The following is a 16,398-nucleotide window of genomic DNA, read 5'->3' as shown; positions in this document are numbered from 1 at the left end:
GCCAGTCCTTTTTTTTTTTTTTTAAGATTTTATTTTTTTCAAAGTAATCTTTATACTCAACATGGGACTCGAATTCACAACCCCAAAATCAAGAGTCACATGCTACACAACTGTACCAGCCAGGTGTCCCAAGCCAGTCTTCTTCTGGAACTGAATACTTGGGCACCTGGGTGGCTCACTCAATTAAGTGTCTGCCTTCAGCTCAAGTCATGATCTCAGGGTCCTGGGATCAAGACCCATATCAGGCTCCCTGCTCAGTGGGGAGTCTGCTTCTCCCTCTGTCTATCCCTCTGCCCCTTTTGTGCTCTCTTTCAAATAAAGTATTAAAAAAAAAAGAAACTGTAGTTGTTAATGCTCAGAAGAGGACTATTCTAACACATATTGTTGGTTATTCAATACTGAATGTTAACATATTTCTTCATGGCATAGCATCAATTATTTAGGGAAGTATGGCATATAAATTATCTGAGCTTTGGAAATTGCTCAAGGAGGAAACTGAGGAAAAAAGATTCCATACACAAGGCTGTCTTTAATTTTTGAGAACTGGCCCTAACACAGCTTATTTAAGAGGCAGAGACTGCTCTGGGGCATCTAGGTGGCTCAGCTGGTTATGTATCTGACTCTTAATTTCAGATCAGGTCTTGATCTCAGGGTTGTGAGTTCAAGCCCCACACTGGGATTGAAACTGGGCATGGAGCCTACTTTTAAAAAGTGGAGGGGGGAGGGGCCGGGGGGGTGCAAAGACTCCTCAAAATGAGCCATCTTTCACACCCAATGGTGAAAGAAAAGCCCTGGCAAACCTTTGAGTAGTTTCCCCTGCAGAGATCATTCAATGAACAAATACCTAAGATAGTAGCACATTCACTCACTTAAATAAATAGGTGCAAATCATATAAGCAGCTATGGAGGAAACAAAGAGCTTAAAATAAAAATGAAGGTCTCTAACTCCAAGAAGGGCTATGTGTTCCTCAAGAGCTAGAACTGTTTCATTTAGATCTGTGTCTGGCACAAAATCTAGGATAAGAATGCTTAATCAATGTTTATTGATAATACAGAGCAAATAAATGATAATTGTCGAACAAATGGAATGAACTAAAGGGCATATCCAACAATCCATCCACATTCTTTCATACACTGTAAACCAACTATAATACTCTGATAAACCAGACGTGTTAAACCAGGTTTAAGAATTGTCATATGTAAAAAAAAAAAATTGTCATATGTAAACACGGAAATAAATTTATCTGTGAAGCTGAAGTAGAAGGCATACCCTTCCCATTGGAGACAATTAGAAAGTGCAAGGTTTTTAAGGAGAGAGAGAGATTAGTATATTCTAAAAGCTCTGTCTAGAAGCTTTTATAATAAAAAAATAAACAGGAAAATGAAAAAGAAGGATGATATTTCTCCGAGAACAAAAACTATTTTTAAAATAGTAGCTAAAAAAAAATAATAAAATAAAATAAAATAAAATAAAATAGTAGCTAACAGGAGACAGAACATAAAGACTCTTAACTCTGGAAAACAAACTACGGGTGGTGGAAGGGGAGGAGGGCGGGGGGTGGGGAAGAATGGGTGATGGGCACTGAGGGGGGCACTTGACGGGATGAGCACTGGGTGTTATTCTGTATGTTGGCAAATTGAACACCAATAAAAAATAAATTTATTATTTAAAAAAAATAAATAAAATAAAATAAAATAGTAGCTAACATTTAATGGTTGCTTACTTTATTCCAAACACGATCCTAATAAGTACTTTAGTATACATTTTTAATTAATTTATTTCTCTCAATGACCCTATGATATAAAGGACAACTATTATCTCCATTTTATAGAGGAGAGAACTGAAGCATAGAAAGGTTAAATAACTTGTCCAAGATCATAGCAAGCCAGGATTCAAAATCAAGTAGCATGACTCAAGAACTTGCAGCCTTAACTACACTATACCATCTCTCTTTTTCCTCCATTTCTCTCACTTTTAATAAAGTCAACAGAATCACAGAGTTTTGGAGAAGTTTCAGTTGCCTAAGACCCAGATCAATGGGAACAGAGAAGAGAACAAGCTGAGCCATATCTAGATGCCTATACATAGTTTACAGGCATCTATGATTCAGCCTCTATCTTTCCAATATTATCTCTAGCTATGTTCCACCCTCAAATCCTACATACAAGTGACACAGAACCATATGTAGTCTCTTAAAGATCCCCTAGTGTTTCTCAACTCTGTACCATTACTCATGTAGCTCCCTCTGCCTGGCATCACCTTTCAGCCCCTGACTACCTGTGCCCCACCACCAGGCTCCACAGGTACTTCTTAATGCCTTACTGGGCTGTTTACAGGTCTATTACTTTAGGCAGCGGAGTCCCTGAAAGGGAATCTTTTCTCATTTGTTTTCGAGTTGCTAGTGTTCTTACCATAAAATTAAGGTGGTCAGTAAAGTTTCCTGATAGAATCAATGAATAAATGGTCTCAGAAACAGAGTCCCCAAAGGCAGCCCAGAGTATGGGGCTATCTGGGGGAAGGCTAGACTCCCTTTGAGAATGGCTGACACACCAACTGCAGCTGACCATCCAACTATCTTGCAGCAAATCTTCCTCAAAGAGACTGAGGAACTCTCCTGTGGGCTCAGAGAACTAAGGAGCCACAGCCAACTCCACCTGAAAGGAAGGGAGACAGCGAGGACTCTGCTGAGGTTCAGGAAAAGGGTATCTCATAATACACTGCCATGCCTGTAACTTCCCATCAATCTAGTAAGACATAATTCTCAAGTGAAATGTATTCCTGAACTGCAGACCCTTCTTTCATAGACTTCAAAGAGAGAGAAAGAAGTAAATAAAGAGAAATAGAAAATAAAAACAGATTTCTTAGAAAAGGGAAATACATGTTTTCAGGTCTGCCTGAGAAAGCACTAGACCAGAGGGCTGGAGACACTCAGCTTGAATGAAATTAGCCAACTCTTATCTGGATTTTCTATGTATTGGAATTCTCCAACTTTCAAAGGGCTCATACATGCCACAAATGGCTGCCCAGCCCCCTGCTTCACCCCAAATAGAATGGTTCCAATTAGAAACCATTTTTGGAAAACTAAAAACAAACTGGGAACTTCCAGAGCATCTGTGGATTTAAAAGCTATGAAAGTAACTGTAACTTAAGAAAGCTGACCCTGTGGGACATATTCTGAATTAGAATTGGTCTAATTAGAGTAGCATTCCTTCTCCAAAAATACTATCTCCATATCCCCTGCTGACTTAGCTGAAATCATATAACCTAAATAACTGGGAATTTTGATGTAAAAGTGAGAGGGGCAGGGCATGCAGGCTTGGGAGGGCAGTATGGTAGTGGAGGGCTAAGGGTAGAATTGGGGTGATGGGGTCCATGAGGAGGGCTTTAAGAGGTGGGAAAGAGACATCAAGGGAAGAGAGAGTATATCAAGAGCAAACTTCAAGTGTTGCAAAATTTAGTGTAAATCAGTGTTTCTCAACCCTAACAGATTCAATTCCACGAGTGGTGCTGCCCAGAGTAACAATATTTTCGAAAATAATGACAAACATTTGGTAAAGTTCAAAACAATTTTCCCTCATGGTAGCTGCTGTCTAGAACATTCACTATAGTTTAAAGCTTACAATATTTTGTGTTTATTACAACAGAATTAGATTCTAGGTTTACATAAACGGTAATTCACCTATACATCAAACAAATATTCAAAATTCAAAAGTGACAAAGGACAATGCCTCTTTGTGTGAGATTATTCAGCAAACTGGATATCAGCATCTCAAGCCGGCTGACTAAATGCTGGTCACACCCCTTAATCACAAGCATAAAAAATCCTTGCTGAGATAAAATGATCTCAATAATCTAAAAGATCTTACTCCAAGAAATGGGAGAGAAAAAAACGTTTTTCTTCCTCTCCTTCACCTCCGCCCTACCTTCAAATGTTTCCCTAACAACCAAGACCCAGAACTCCATCTACTGAGCTGATATTATAGTTAACCCATTATGGGTTTTGCGGACTAACTTGAAACCTAGTCAACATTTAATACACTATTTCTACTGGAATACACACTCCAAATACCAAGTTTAGAATCTGAGAACATACTACATCCATAAGTAAGAGACTTAAACATACTGACCTCTCACCATCAATGTTCTATGGCAAGAAGGTACAAACAATATACCTTTTACCTAAATTCTAATGTGTATTACTTTACACTTAAGTTTTCCCCTTTACTATAGATACTGATTGACTCTACTGGAGTATGGGGCTCCCATAAATACTAGAAAATGTTCTTCATGAAGTCCTAGTTTTTTCTGCTACATTGATGTACCTCTCAATCAATTTTTTAAAGCAGGTAATTTCATTCTTTGTGAACCACACATTAAGCTGTTGTGTGTCAGATACTTATAAAAGCACTGCTTTGAATCTGTATTGCTTTTAAATGCTACCTTTTAAGATGTGAGACATCTTACAATAGACCCTAGAAAGGTGTAAAGATTGTAATACAAAAGCTATGAAATTCAAATTTTAGTTTCTTTAGTTCCTTTAGTAAAGATAAAAAATGTTTATGCAAATATGGTGCCCAGCTTACAGAACTGAGTGTAACTATTTCATATCCAGGATAGTCTGCAGACCAAATATTTAACAAAAACCCAAATGCCTGAAGAACAGCACCCCCTTTTTCTTAATGTACATGACAGCTATTTTGACAGGGAACTAAGCCTCAGATCCATGCCAAGTAAGAAATGTTATGGGCTAGGGGTGCCTGTGTGGCGCAGCTGGTTAAATGCCCAACTTTTGGTTTGGGTTCAGGTGGTGATGTCATCAGTAGTGATCTCATGGGTTGTGAGATCAAGCCCCAGATCAGGCTCTGCACTCAGCGTGGAGTCTGCTTGAGTTTTCTCTCCCTCTGCTCTTCTCCCCACCCTGTGCATGCTCTCTCTTTCCTCTCTGAAATGAATAAGTAAATCTTAAAAAAAAAAAAAAAAGATATGTTATGGGTTTGTAGTTATAAATTACCCTAATTATTTTTATTGAACCTGCCTAATTTGAACATTGCTCCAAAAAGATCTTGTTTTCAGTGTTCCGACATTTGCTTGTGACTAAAATTTACAAATAAATCAGAATTTTAAAACTAAACAGAGGCAAAAACAAAGTGGCCATCTGGTTTACTGCTGAAGTAAATAAATTTTCAAAACACATCCACCAGAATGGCTAAAATGAAACAGATGAAAAATACCAAGTGTTGGCAAGGATGAAGAGTACACAGAACTCTCAAACACTTTCAGTGGAAGAGCAAATTAGTATAGCCACTTTGGAAAACTGTTTAATAGTATCTATTAAAATGTAACATATACATATCCTATAATCCAGAAATTCCACTCCTATGTATATTCCCAACAGATACGTGTATACTTGTTCACCAAAGAATATATATTAGAATGTTCCTAGCAGCACTATTCATGAGAGCCCTAAACTGGGAAACTAACCAAATGTTCATCAGTAGTACATTATATAAATAAATTGAGGTATATTCACATAATAGAATGCCATACAGCAATAAAAATGCAGAATCTACAACTTGATTCAACAATAGGGATTGATCTCACAAAAATAATGTTGGGCTAAAGAAGCTAGACATAGAAGCATACATACGATATGATTCCACTTATATGAAGTACAAAAACAGACAAAACTAATGTGTTGTTAGAACTCAGGACAGTGGTCATCCCTTGGTAAAGATAATGACAGAAGAAGACACAAGAAGGCTTCATAGCTGCTGGCAATATCGTTTCTTCACATGGATGCTGGTGGCAAGAGTATATTCAGTAGATGAGAAGCAAACAGCAGCAGAGTCATAAAGAGAATTGAAGTGTTTATATATGAATCTCAGTTCCACCACTTAATAGTTATGATTTGGGGCAAGTTGCTGAACCTCTCTGTGCTTTATTTCTTCAACTATAAAGTAGGACTAGTAACTACCTCATAAGATTAGTCTGAGAGTTACATCATCATAAGACATGTAAAGTGCTTATTTGCAGTTGGTTATTATTATTTGCTAAGAAAAAAAAAAGCTTTATTCTGAAGCAACACAAAAAAATGCAGAAGGGAAACAAAGACATATATGATTTGACCGTTACTAGGAAATTAACAAAATAATTATTTAGGAAATGAAGGTGATAATAAATAAAGTCTAGTACAAAGAGGCATGACCTAGAAGTTGAGACTACTCCTGCAAATCTTCCCCTACACAGACCCCGGGCTAGCAGTCAGCCTCTCTGAGCCTGTAGCTCCCCTCTGTTCACTGGCAGCTGGCCATGAAGATCTCTTCAGGATGATAAATAATAATGAAGGGAGGCACTGATCAGGAACTAAGAGGGCTGAGCTCACAGCAGGCTCTCTTATCCTCCAAGAGGACTCTGAAATATTGTATGCTTCTGGATTTCACCTAATACTTATGTTTTTAAAATATCTATCATGTCTATCAGCTGTGTTTCTGTCACTTAGAGTCACATTTCCTGCTGCGATTTAAATAATCAAGACTTCTGGTAGGTTTCTAAAAAAGCCAGTCAGGTAGGTTACTGTCAATAATACCATGGCAGTGTCCCTAACTTCTCTAGTCATGTTATAATAGCTACTCTTTATTAAACCCTACTTACATGCTACTTATATGCTATAAAGTATTATAATAAATACTTTATCCCTAATTCTCAAAAAATTTTGCTAGCTACGTAATATTCTTCCTTATTCTCATCTTTCATGGAGAAGAAAACTAAGGCTCAGAAAGGCTGACCTGTTCATTAAGTGGCAGAGCTGGAGGGTGAATCAGGCTTCTCTGGCTCCAGAGTCCACGCTCTTCCCATGAGCCTTAGTCCCTTGACTTACTTGACAATCAATCACATTTCTTCTTATGAAAGGTCATTAGTTAAGGTGAGCTAAAACAAGAATAATCCAACTTAGTGAAAAATCAATTTTGGCTATTTTTTAAATGATTACTTTGGTTTCTAAGTAAAGGTCTCTTCCTGGGTCTATTTAAAAGAATACTGTGCACTGCAGCTACTTGTACTACACAGTAGTCATCCAAACGATAGGTTAAAGCCCTTAAAAGATGTTTATATTTCTTCCCTGCCGAATCCCCAGTGCCAGATCAGGGCCTGGGCCTAGTGCAGGCACTTAAAGAAAATATCTTGAAGACCACCTCCCTCCAATCTTGTTTACCAGAATACTACTAACGAAGATGCATTCCAACAAAACATTAGTAATATCTGAAACTTCATGACCAAAATTAAACACGAGAGTCACTGGGATATCCTTCCTGCTGTTAAAACACTCTCCTCCAGGTCAAGTGGCACTATCATCATCAAGTAATTATTAAACACCTACAAATGTTTATTTAACATAGTAACTCCATATATCCTCTCTTCTCTTTCCCCATGAGATTTGGCAAGCCAAGGAAGCTATAATTCCGCCCCAGGTGGGCCAGCCTCTGTAGGTATCATAGAGACCATACAGAGATACAAATGTCATACATGATTAGGCCATTTTTCCAGGATAAACAAATAGAAAGGCCCAAAGAGTTTGACCGTCCATCTTCCAGGTCCATGTCCTACCACCTTTTCCCGGAGCCCTGATGCTGCAGCCCAAAATAACCTTCCTCTTCCTCTTCCTCCTCAGTCAACCACACAACACTGAGGAAACCAGAAATTTCTCCCAAAGAAATTATATTAAAATTTTCCCTTAAAAACCCTATACTCATAGCGAATGCAGAGAATACATGTGCACTAAAGGGAAAAACATACCAGAATTAGAAACCCAGGTTCTAGGGGTGCCTGGCTTAGTCGGTGGAAAGAGCAACTCGATCTCAGGCCTATGACTTCGAACCCTGGATTGGGTATAGAGATTACTTAAAAATAATAAAATCTTTAAAACAAAAAGAAAGAAAGAAAAAAAAAAAGCTAGGTTCTTTTTCACTACCTTACCTTCCATTGCAACTTGGGCAAGTTGTTTATCCTTTTTCGGCTTTAGTTTCTTCAGACATAAAATGAGGGAGTGGAACTAGTTGGGGGTTCTTCACCTAGTTCCAGGAGGCCTTGCAGGATTCAGGCATGTAATTTTGAAGTTCAAAACTCTCCCCCAGAATTTACATAAAAAACTACCTATTTGCAGATGTGGATTTTTTCTGGAGAAGTCTATGGCTTTTTTTTTTATTTTTTTTAATTTTTATTTATTTATGATAGTCACAGAGAGAGAGAGGCAGAGACACAGGCAGAGGGAGAAGCAGGCTCCACGCACCGGGAGCCCGATGTGGGATTCGATCCCGGGTCTCCAGGATCGCGCCCTGGGCCAAAGGCAGGCGCCAAACCACTGCGCCACCCAGGGATCGAAGTCTATGGCTTATATCAAATTGTCAAACAAGTCGTAGCCCCCAAAACAACTATAGCTCATGTTTTATTGGGCACTTTCTATGTGCTAGGCACTGTGCTAAGTCTTTACATATATTTATTCATGTAACCCTCAAAATAACACTTTGAGGGGCACCTGGGTGGCTCTGTGGGTTAAGTAAGTGCTTGCCTGCTACTCAGGTCATGATCCTGGGGTCCTGGGATGGAGCCTGAGCTGGGCTCCCTGTTCAGCAGGAAGTCTGCTTCTCCCTCTCTCTCTAGCCCTCCCCCTACTCATGTTCTATCTTTCTCAAATAAATAAATAAAAATCTTTAAAAAAAATAATAACCCTGTGAGTTAGATTATTATTATCCTCATTTTACAATTGAAGAAAGTAAACCAGAAAGAGTCTGGACTCTAAAACACAATGCTATGTTAGCTTAGATCATCTCTAAATCCTAAAATCCTCTGACTCTATGTTTATTCAAATTAACAGTTTTCCTTTAAATTTTCTATACAATTTCACAATCACTAGTCCTACTTTTAAATCTTTCTACAACCAAATTCATGGAACACCCAGATGAATGCTACCTAAGAAAGAATTTATTAGATAGTCAATCAGAGTAAAGGGTCTGAAGGCACCTTCTGGCTCCAGCCTCCAATTCGCTTTTACTTTTTTATAGGATGGTGATTAACCAACAGGTGTATCTGAATCTAACTACTAATTAAAGCCTAAAATCAAAGTAACAGTAAATAAGCCAGAGTGTCAGCCAAAAAAAGGGATGCAGTGGCAGCAAAAGTGTCTCACTTACCACTCACCGAGGCCATGAGAACACCAGGAAGGCAGATTAGTGCGAGGCCCCTGTGTCCCCTGTTGACTGGCTCCAATCCCCTATTCCTACCTCAGGGAAAGCAGCGTGGGCAAGGCTAGAATCACCCTCCCCTTGAGATACAAGGCTGGCTAAAAGTATTAAGGCGTCTCCAACACCTGCCTGGAATAAAGAGTGGAAACGAAATGGAAGGCTTGCTTCCCATTTTTGTGGACACCGGTTCTGACAACTTGCAAAATCGCACAGGAGTCAGCAGTCACCCAGGCACACCTGAAAACGGTTTTGACCGACAAAACTACTGAGAGACAGAACACAGCTTGATAAATGGCTGCAGAGAAGTGGCCTTGGTTAATTCTTTTCACAGGCTGTCAAAAATGCTCCACATCTTAAAGGGAAGGCTGTTGAAACTTTATGCCCAACTCTCATGACCTTTCTCCATTTAGTCTGTGTAGTGAGAAGAGAAGCAAAGGAGAGAAGAGATCGGGGAACGGCCCTGGGTGTAAGGGTCACATCCACTTCGGGGGTGATGCAACAGGGTCGGCCAAACCAAGAAGTGGAGGAGCTGGAGCTCCTAGGAGGCAGAAAACCAGGGCTGGAGTTGGAAATCCGAGCGGAAAATGGGTTACTGAGAAGGGGCCGGAGCATGAAGAGTCTGGTCCGGAGCTAGTACCAGGAAGGAGAGGAAGCAGCGGAGGGGGTGGCGGGGCGGGAAGAGAGGCGGGCCGAGGGGCAGCGACGCGCAGAGGCAGCGAGCGGGCGCGCAGCCGGGGGTGACCTCCCCGGGGCCGGGGCTGCGCGTCCAGGGGGCGTGCAGCGCCGAGGGGTGCCCAGCGGGGGAGCGGCGGGCCGGCCGACCCCGCCGGTCGGGAGGCGTCGGGAGGCTGCGAGAGTGGAGGGAAAGCCCGGCACCCCCGCCCCGCAAGGGCAGAGGCGCCCAGCACCGCAGGGCCGGGGCGAGGAGCGGCAGAGTGGCGACGCGGCCGCGGCGGGCGGGGGGCGGCGGGCGGGCGGGGGGCGGGGGGCGGGGTCGGTCCAGCTCGAGTCCCGGCTCGGGCCGGCAGGAGGGCGGACGGGGGGCGGGGGGGTGAGGACGGGGCCCGGGGCGGCCGGGGGGCCGGCGCTGGCGCTCTCACCGGGACAGGTGCTTCAGGATCTGCTTCTTAATGATCCCGGCCATGCCGGAGCCGCGGCCCGCGTGGAGGGCAGGCCGGCAGCCGTGGCCTCCTCAGTCGGGAAGAGGCGGCCCGTCACCTCGCCGCGGCGCGGGGACCAGATGCCGCCGCCGCCGCCGCCGCCGCCGCCATGGTGCCCCCCCGCCCCTGCCCCGGCGCCGGGAGCTCCGCCGCGAGCCCAACCCCCGCGCGGCGCCGCGGCCGCCAGCCCGGAGCGACGCGGAGATGGCGCGCAGCCGGCCCGGCTCGCAGCGGCCCGAGGCGCGCGCGGCGACAAGGGCGCGCGCACGCGGCGAGGGGCGGGGCGGGGCGGGGCGGGGCGGGGCGGGCGGAGGGTGGGGCGGCTCCGGGCAGGCTCCGGGCGCTGCGTGCGCGGTCCGCCTCTCTCTCCACCCACCGAGACCAGAAAGTCTTCCCCTCTGAAGTGTGTCAGGTTCCGGCAGGTGCTTTGAAGCGTACGGGAAAGGCTGCGTGTCTGTAATTCTTTGCAGGAATTCTCTCGACAGTTGCACGGTGCCCCGTCCTCTTCTCATTCATTTCCTTCGCACGTGCATCGTTGCTTGTTGAGCACCAACTAACTCTACTCCAGGAATCGGGCTGAGGAGTGACAAGGGTCTCAGGAACCTCCCCGGCCCTTAGAACCACCTCGGTCTGCTGCTCTGTGCGAAAGAGCTGAGGCGGGAGCTCCTCATCATCTTCTCTCTGCCCCTTAGCCTCCGCCAGGCGAACCAGTAGGCAAATGTTTACTCAAATACATAAGGAACTGAGCCTAGGAAAGATAGTTGAAAAACTCTGCCCAAGGCCACAACTACTTAGTGAAACGCAGGGTGAGGACTCAAGGATTCTTGCTCTCGACCCAGAGTTACGTCCATTCTATGTCGTTCATACACTTTCAAGTGTAATCCGTATGCTGCGGACACCTGTAAAACCTGTCAAAAGGTGAAAAGGTGGCAGCTTTCTGGACTTAAATCTTACGACAAAAACCTGAGTAAAACACTGAGACATGCTTATCGGAAATCTGGCCACCTATTCATTTTTGTGACTAGGTAATACATGCACATAATACAATGTTACCTGATTCCAGAGGCAGTTCAAGCATGGTCAACTATATAAATGTCAAATTTTTTAAACAATCTACGAACTTCGTGCATTCCTATGTGTATCTTATGGAAAGTTCGATTTTCCCTAGAAGTTATCCCAAAATTGCTTTTTAAAAACAATTGATTTAATGAGAGACACAGAGGCAGAAGGAGAATCACTTAGAGTATACTCTAACCTATAGTTTGAATGTGTTTATCTTTCCCTGCAACGCTAAGAATGCAAAGCATATAAAAATAAGAGGAATTTGGGCCCAATCCGTACATTTTTTAAACTTAAAACACTTTATTTTGAGATGATTGTATATTAACTCTTAGTTGTAAGAAATAATACAAAGAGAACCTTGTGTCCTTTACTCAGTTTCCCCAAAGGGCAACATGTTGTGAACTTTTAGTATATCACAACCAGAACATTGACATTAATACACTCAGTATACAGAACATTTCTTCCTTTCTGATATGAATGCTTTTTATTTCCTTTTCTTCATCTATTAAGCAGGCCACAATTCCTGGCACTTTGTGTAGCAGAACTGGTGATAAACTGAGAACTGGTTCTGAACTCAAGGTTCAGCTGCTCACCACTTGAAAATCAATACTCAGGAGACAAGTCATGGTGGGAAAGGAAAGGTTGCTTTATTCAGGAAGCTGGCCACCTGGAAAGATGGTGGACTAACATCTCAAAGACCAAGGCTCTCCACCGAGGGGAAACTGGAGGTTTTAAAAGGGGAAGTCATGGGTAAAGGGAGGAGGGCTATGTGCAGAAGAAACAAGTGCCCAGCCAAAGGTTAGTCCTTTGTTGATATGACCCTGAACATATTTGCTGCCATCAGTGGCAACTGTTTTCAAATTTAGTCAGACTTTATCTTCCAGGAAAGTTGCATCCTTCACTCAAGGCCAGTGGTCTGCAAATCTCAAGATTATGTTAGGTCTACTACAGACCAAGGGACTTCAGTCAGCAAGCAAGGAGTGTGTAAACTGGAAGGAAGCTAACCCTTAAGACCAGTTGGAATGCTGTTACAGTGACAGTAGATATACTCTGTGTTCTCAGTCTTAAGGGAAAAAGCACTCATTCAGTCTTTCACCATTAAGTATAAAGTATAAATGTTAATTGAACATTTTTTTGTGGATGCTCTTTATCAAATTCAGGAGGTTCTCCACTATTCCTATTTTTGAGAGTTTTTATCAAGAATTTAATTTTTTCAAATGCTTTTTTCTGCATTGAATGTTATGTTCATGTGACTTTTCTTCAGCTTGTTAACATGGTAGATTACATTGATGGATTTAAGATTTTATTTATTTATTCAGAGAAACACACAGAGAGAGAGGCAGAGACACAGGCAGAGGGAGAAGCAGGCTCCATGCAGGGAGCCCAGTATGGGACTGGATCCTGGAATCCCAGGATCACACCTGAACCGAAGGCAGACGCTTAACTGCTGAGCCACCCCAGAGTCCCGTGATGGATTTTTAAGATTTTATTTTTTATTTTTTTAAGGATTTTATTTATATATTCATGAGAGGCACAGAGAAAGAGAGAGAGGCAGAGGTATAGGCAGAGAGAAGCAGGCTCCATGCAGGGAGTCCAATGTGGGACTCCATCCTGGGACTCCGGGATCACGCCCTGGGCTAAAGGCAAACACTCAACCGCCGAGCCACCCAGGTATCCCTGTTTTAAGATTTTATACATATTTATTTGAGAGAAAGAATGCAAGAGTGGAGGGAGAGGGGCCAAGGAAGGAGAGCAGACTTCCTGCTGAGCAGGGCACTCAATCCTAGGACCCTGAGATCATGACCTGAGTTGAAGGCAGACATTTAACTGACTGAGCCATCCACACACTCCTACACTGATGGATTTTCAAATACTGAACCAGCCTGCATCCTTAAAATCTCATTTGGGCATGGTGTATATTACTTTCACATATTGCTGAATTATATTTGTTAATGTTTGCTTAAGAATTTGCGTCTATTTTCTTGATGACTAATGGTGTGCAGCATCTTTTGGCTTATAGGCCATTTGTATATCTTTGGAGAAATGTCTATTCAGGTGCCTTTTAAATGGGGTTGTCTTTTTCTCATTCAGCTGCAGTTTTATATTCTAGATACAAGTTCCTTGTCAGATATATTATTTGCAAAAATGCTCTCCAATTCCGTGAGTTGTCTTTTCATTTTCCTGTGTGTCCTTTGAAGTACACACAAAAAAATTTTTTTTAGTTTATGTATTTATTCAAGTAATCTCTACAGCCAACATGGGGCTTAACTCATGGCCCTGAGACCAAGAGTCACATGCTCTTCTGACTGAGCCAGCCCTGAAGCACAAAATTTTTTAATTTTGATGATATCCAGTTTTTTTGTTGTTGTTGCTGTGCTTGTGGTGTTACACCTATGGAATAGTTGTAATCCAAGGTCAGGAAGATTTACATCTATGTTTTCATCTAAAAGTTGTACAGTTTTAGCTCTGACATTTAGGAATTTTATCCATGTTGAGCTAACTTTTTTGTATATGATGTGATGTGATGAATGGGACCAACTTCATTTATCTATCATGTGGATTTCTAGTTATTTTAGCATCATATGTTGAAAAGAATAATCTTTCCCATTGGAATGTCTTGGTGAAAATTAGTTGCTGATAAAAGCAATAATCCATTTCTGGATTCTCATTTCTATTCCATTCATCTGTATCTATCCTTACACCAGTAACAGTGTTTTGATTACTGTAGCTTTGTAAGAAGTTTTGAAATAAGGAATCCATAATGTTTTTGTATAGCTTTGGTAACTTTTAGGTGCACAGCTTTTAGTTCTCTAGTTATTACATTATTTCTATCATAATCTGATCACAGCCTACTGTATTGCCAGTTACCAGTTTAAGTGAAGTACAGAAATTTTACCTCTCTTTCGGTCTCTTTTCCTTCCCAGAAGTATAATTGCTTTAAATATTTTCTCTACATACATTTGGAGCTACATTAATCAATATTACAATTTTTTGCTTCAACCATCCAAAATAATTTAGAAAACTCAAAAAAAGTAAGGTCTATTACACTTACCCATACTTTTGCTTACTGTTCTTTCTTCCTTCCTGATGTTGTAAGATTCATTCATTTATTGTTTCCTGTTTTGAGACATTTTAGCCATTCTTTTAAAGTAGGTCTGCTGGCAATAAATTCTCTTAGTTTTCCTTCATCAGAGGACATTTGTTATTTCCCCTTCATTCCTGAAGCTTGTTTTTACTGGATATTGGACTCAGTACTTGAAAGAAGTGCTGCCACTTCCCTCTGGCGTCCACAATTTTTGATGAGAAATCTGTCCTCCAAAAATGTTTTCCCTCAAGAATAAGGTGTCGTTTTCTCTGGATTTTTTTTTTTTTTTTTGTCTTTAGTTTTCAGAAGTTTGATTCCAACATATCTTGATGTGTGGATTTCTTTGAGTTATCCTGATTGAAGACTGCTCAGCTGGCTGAGTCAGTGAAGCCTGTGACTCTTGATCTTGGGGTTGTGAGCGCCCCATACTGGGTACAGGGGTTACTTAAAAATAAAATCTTGAAAAATACAAGATTATCCTGATTGAGGTTTACTCAACTTCTTAAATATATAGGTTTATGTTTCTTGCAAATCTGGGACATTTTCAACAAATATTTGTTCCAGTACCTTCTTTGGTTCTTTATTTCTTCTCCTGGACTCTTACATGAATGTTAAATCTTTTATAGTTCCACAGGCCCATTAAGATTTGCTCTTTTTTTTTTTTTTTAGTCTATTTCCTCTCTGTTGTTCACATCAGATATTTTTAGTATTCTATCTTCAAGTTCATTGATTATTTCATGTTACTGATTGTTTGCTGTTGAGTCCATCCACTGAATTTACTTAATTTTTGGTTCCAAAAGTTCCATTTGGTTCTTCTTCACATCTTCTATTTCTTTGCTGAGATTTTCTATTTCTTCATGTTTCAAGCATGCTCATAATTGCTCATTGAAGCATTTTTATGATGGCTGCTCTAAAATCCTTGTCAAATAGTTCCAGCATCTATGCCATCTTGGCATTGATATCAATTGATTGCCTTTTTATTTTTTTTTAATTTTTTTTTTATTTAGTTATGATAGTCACAGAGAGAGAGAGAGGCAGAGACACAGGCAGAGGGAGAAGCAGGCTCCATGCACCGGGAGCCCGACGTGGGATTCGATCCCGGGTCTCCCGGATCGCGCCCTGGGCCAAAGGCAGGCGCCAAACCGCTGCGCCACCCAGGGATCCCTGATTGCCTTTTTAAATTCAATTTGATTCTTTCTGATTCTTGGTATGATGAGTGATTTTAGATTGAAACCTAAACATTTTCATATTATGTTCTAAGACTTGGGATCTTATTTAAACCCTCTGTTTTGCTTTTTCTCACACTGGTCTGGCAAAAGGGGGAGGGGACCTCCTGTTATGGTCAGGTGAAAACAGAGGTCCAGGTTGACAATTAGCCTCCTTGGACACCCAGGGAAGGGTTCCTTATTACTGCTAAGATGGGAGTTCTGACTCTCCAGTAGGACTCAGCTAATTCTTTCCTAGCAAGGTATAGCAGACTGCCTTATTAATGCTTCTCACAAGGCCTCCACTGACATGGGGGTATATGCAGCCTCATTACCACTGGACATTGTTGAAAATCCTTAAAGTCCTGATTAGCCCTCTTCTGACTCTCGGGAGGGCTCAGTGCCTTGTTATTGCCTAATAGGGGATGATAATCTCAGCTCCCTATTTGGCCTTTTCTGATACCACCCTAGGAGTTTGGGGAAGGGTGGAAGACTAAGCTTCCCACGTGGATGGCATGAGTGGGAGTATGTATATTCCCTGTGATGTTTGGCTGGAGCAGAGTGATTATTATCTAAAAGTTTTCTGTCTTGCTAACCTCTTTTCTAGTCCTTTGACTTCAGAAAGCAGGCTTTTCTTGGGGTGTTTTTT

The 16,398-nt window shown here is 41.7% G+C and overlaps 1 protein-coding gene across 3 annotated transcripts in view; it reads right to left on the bottom strand.

Moving 5' to 3' along the window:
• BLTP3A (bridge-like lipid transfer protein family member 3A) overlaps window positions 1-10,535 on the bottom strand; it is a 62,129-nt gene extending 51,594 nt beyond the window's left edge. Inside the window, exons 1-2 of one of the 3 annotated variants that reach the window (XM_055329924.1) lie at window positions 10,338-10,535; window positions 6,787-6,928 (exon numbers count right to left, since the gene is read on the bottom strand). In XM_055329924.1, the coding sequence (XP_055185899.1) occupies window positions 6,787-6,794 (8 nt within the window). In that variant the 5' untranslated portion in view covers window positions 6,795-6,928; window positions 10,338-10,535. Of the gene's footprint in view, window positions 1-6,786; window positions 6,929-9,193; window positions 9,924-10,337 lie in introns of those variants that run through there. The other 2 variants (XM_055329925.1, XM_055329923.1) reach the window with 2 other exon arrangements.
• Between the last annotated feature and the right edge of the window lie 5,863 nt (window positions 10,536-16,398).

Source organism: Nyctereutes procyonoides, unplaced genomic scaffold (assembly GCF_905146905.1).
Source record: "Nyctereutes procyonoides isolate TBG_1078 unplaced genomic scaffold, NYPRO_anot_genome, whole genome shotgun sequence".
Taxonomy (NCBI): Eukaryota; Metazoa; Chordata; class Mammalia; order Carnivora; family Canidae; genus Nyctereutes; species Nyctereutes procyonoides.
The sequence above is the reverse complement of the archived record's forward strand: the minus strand, read 5'-3'. Positions and strand labels throughout refer to the sequence as shown.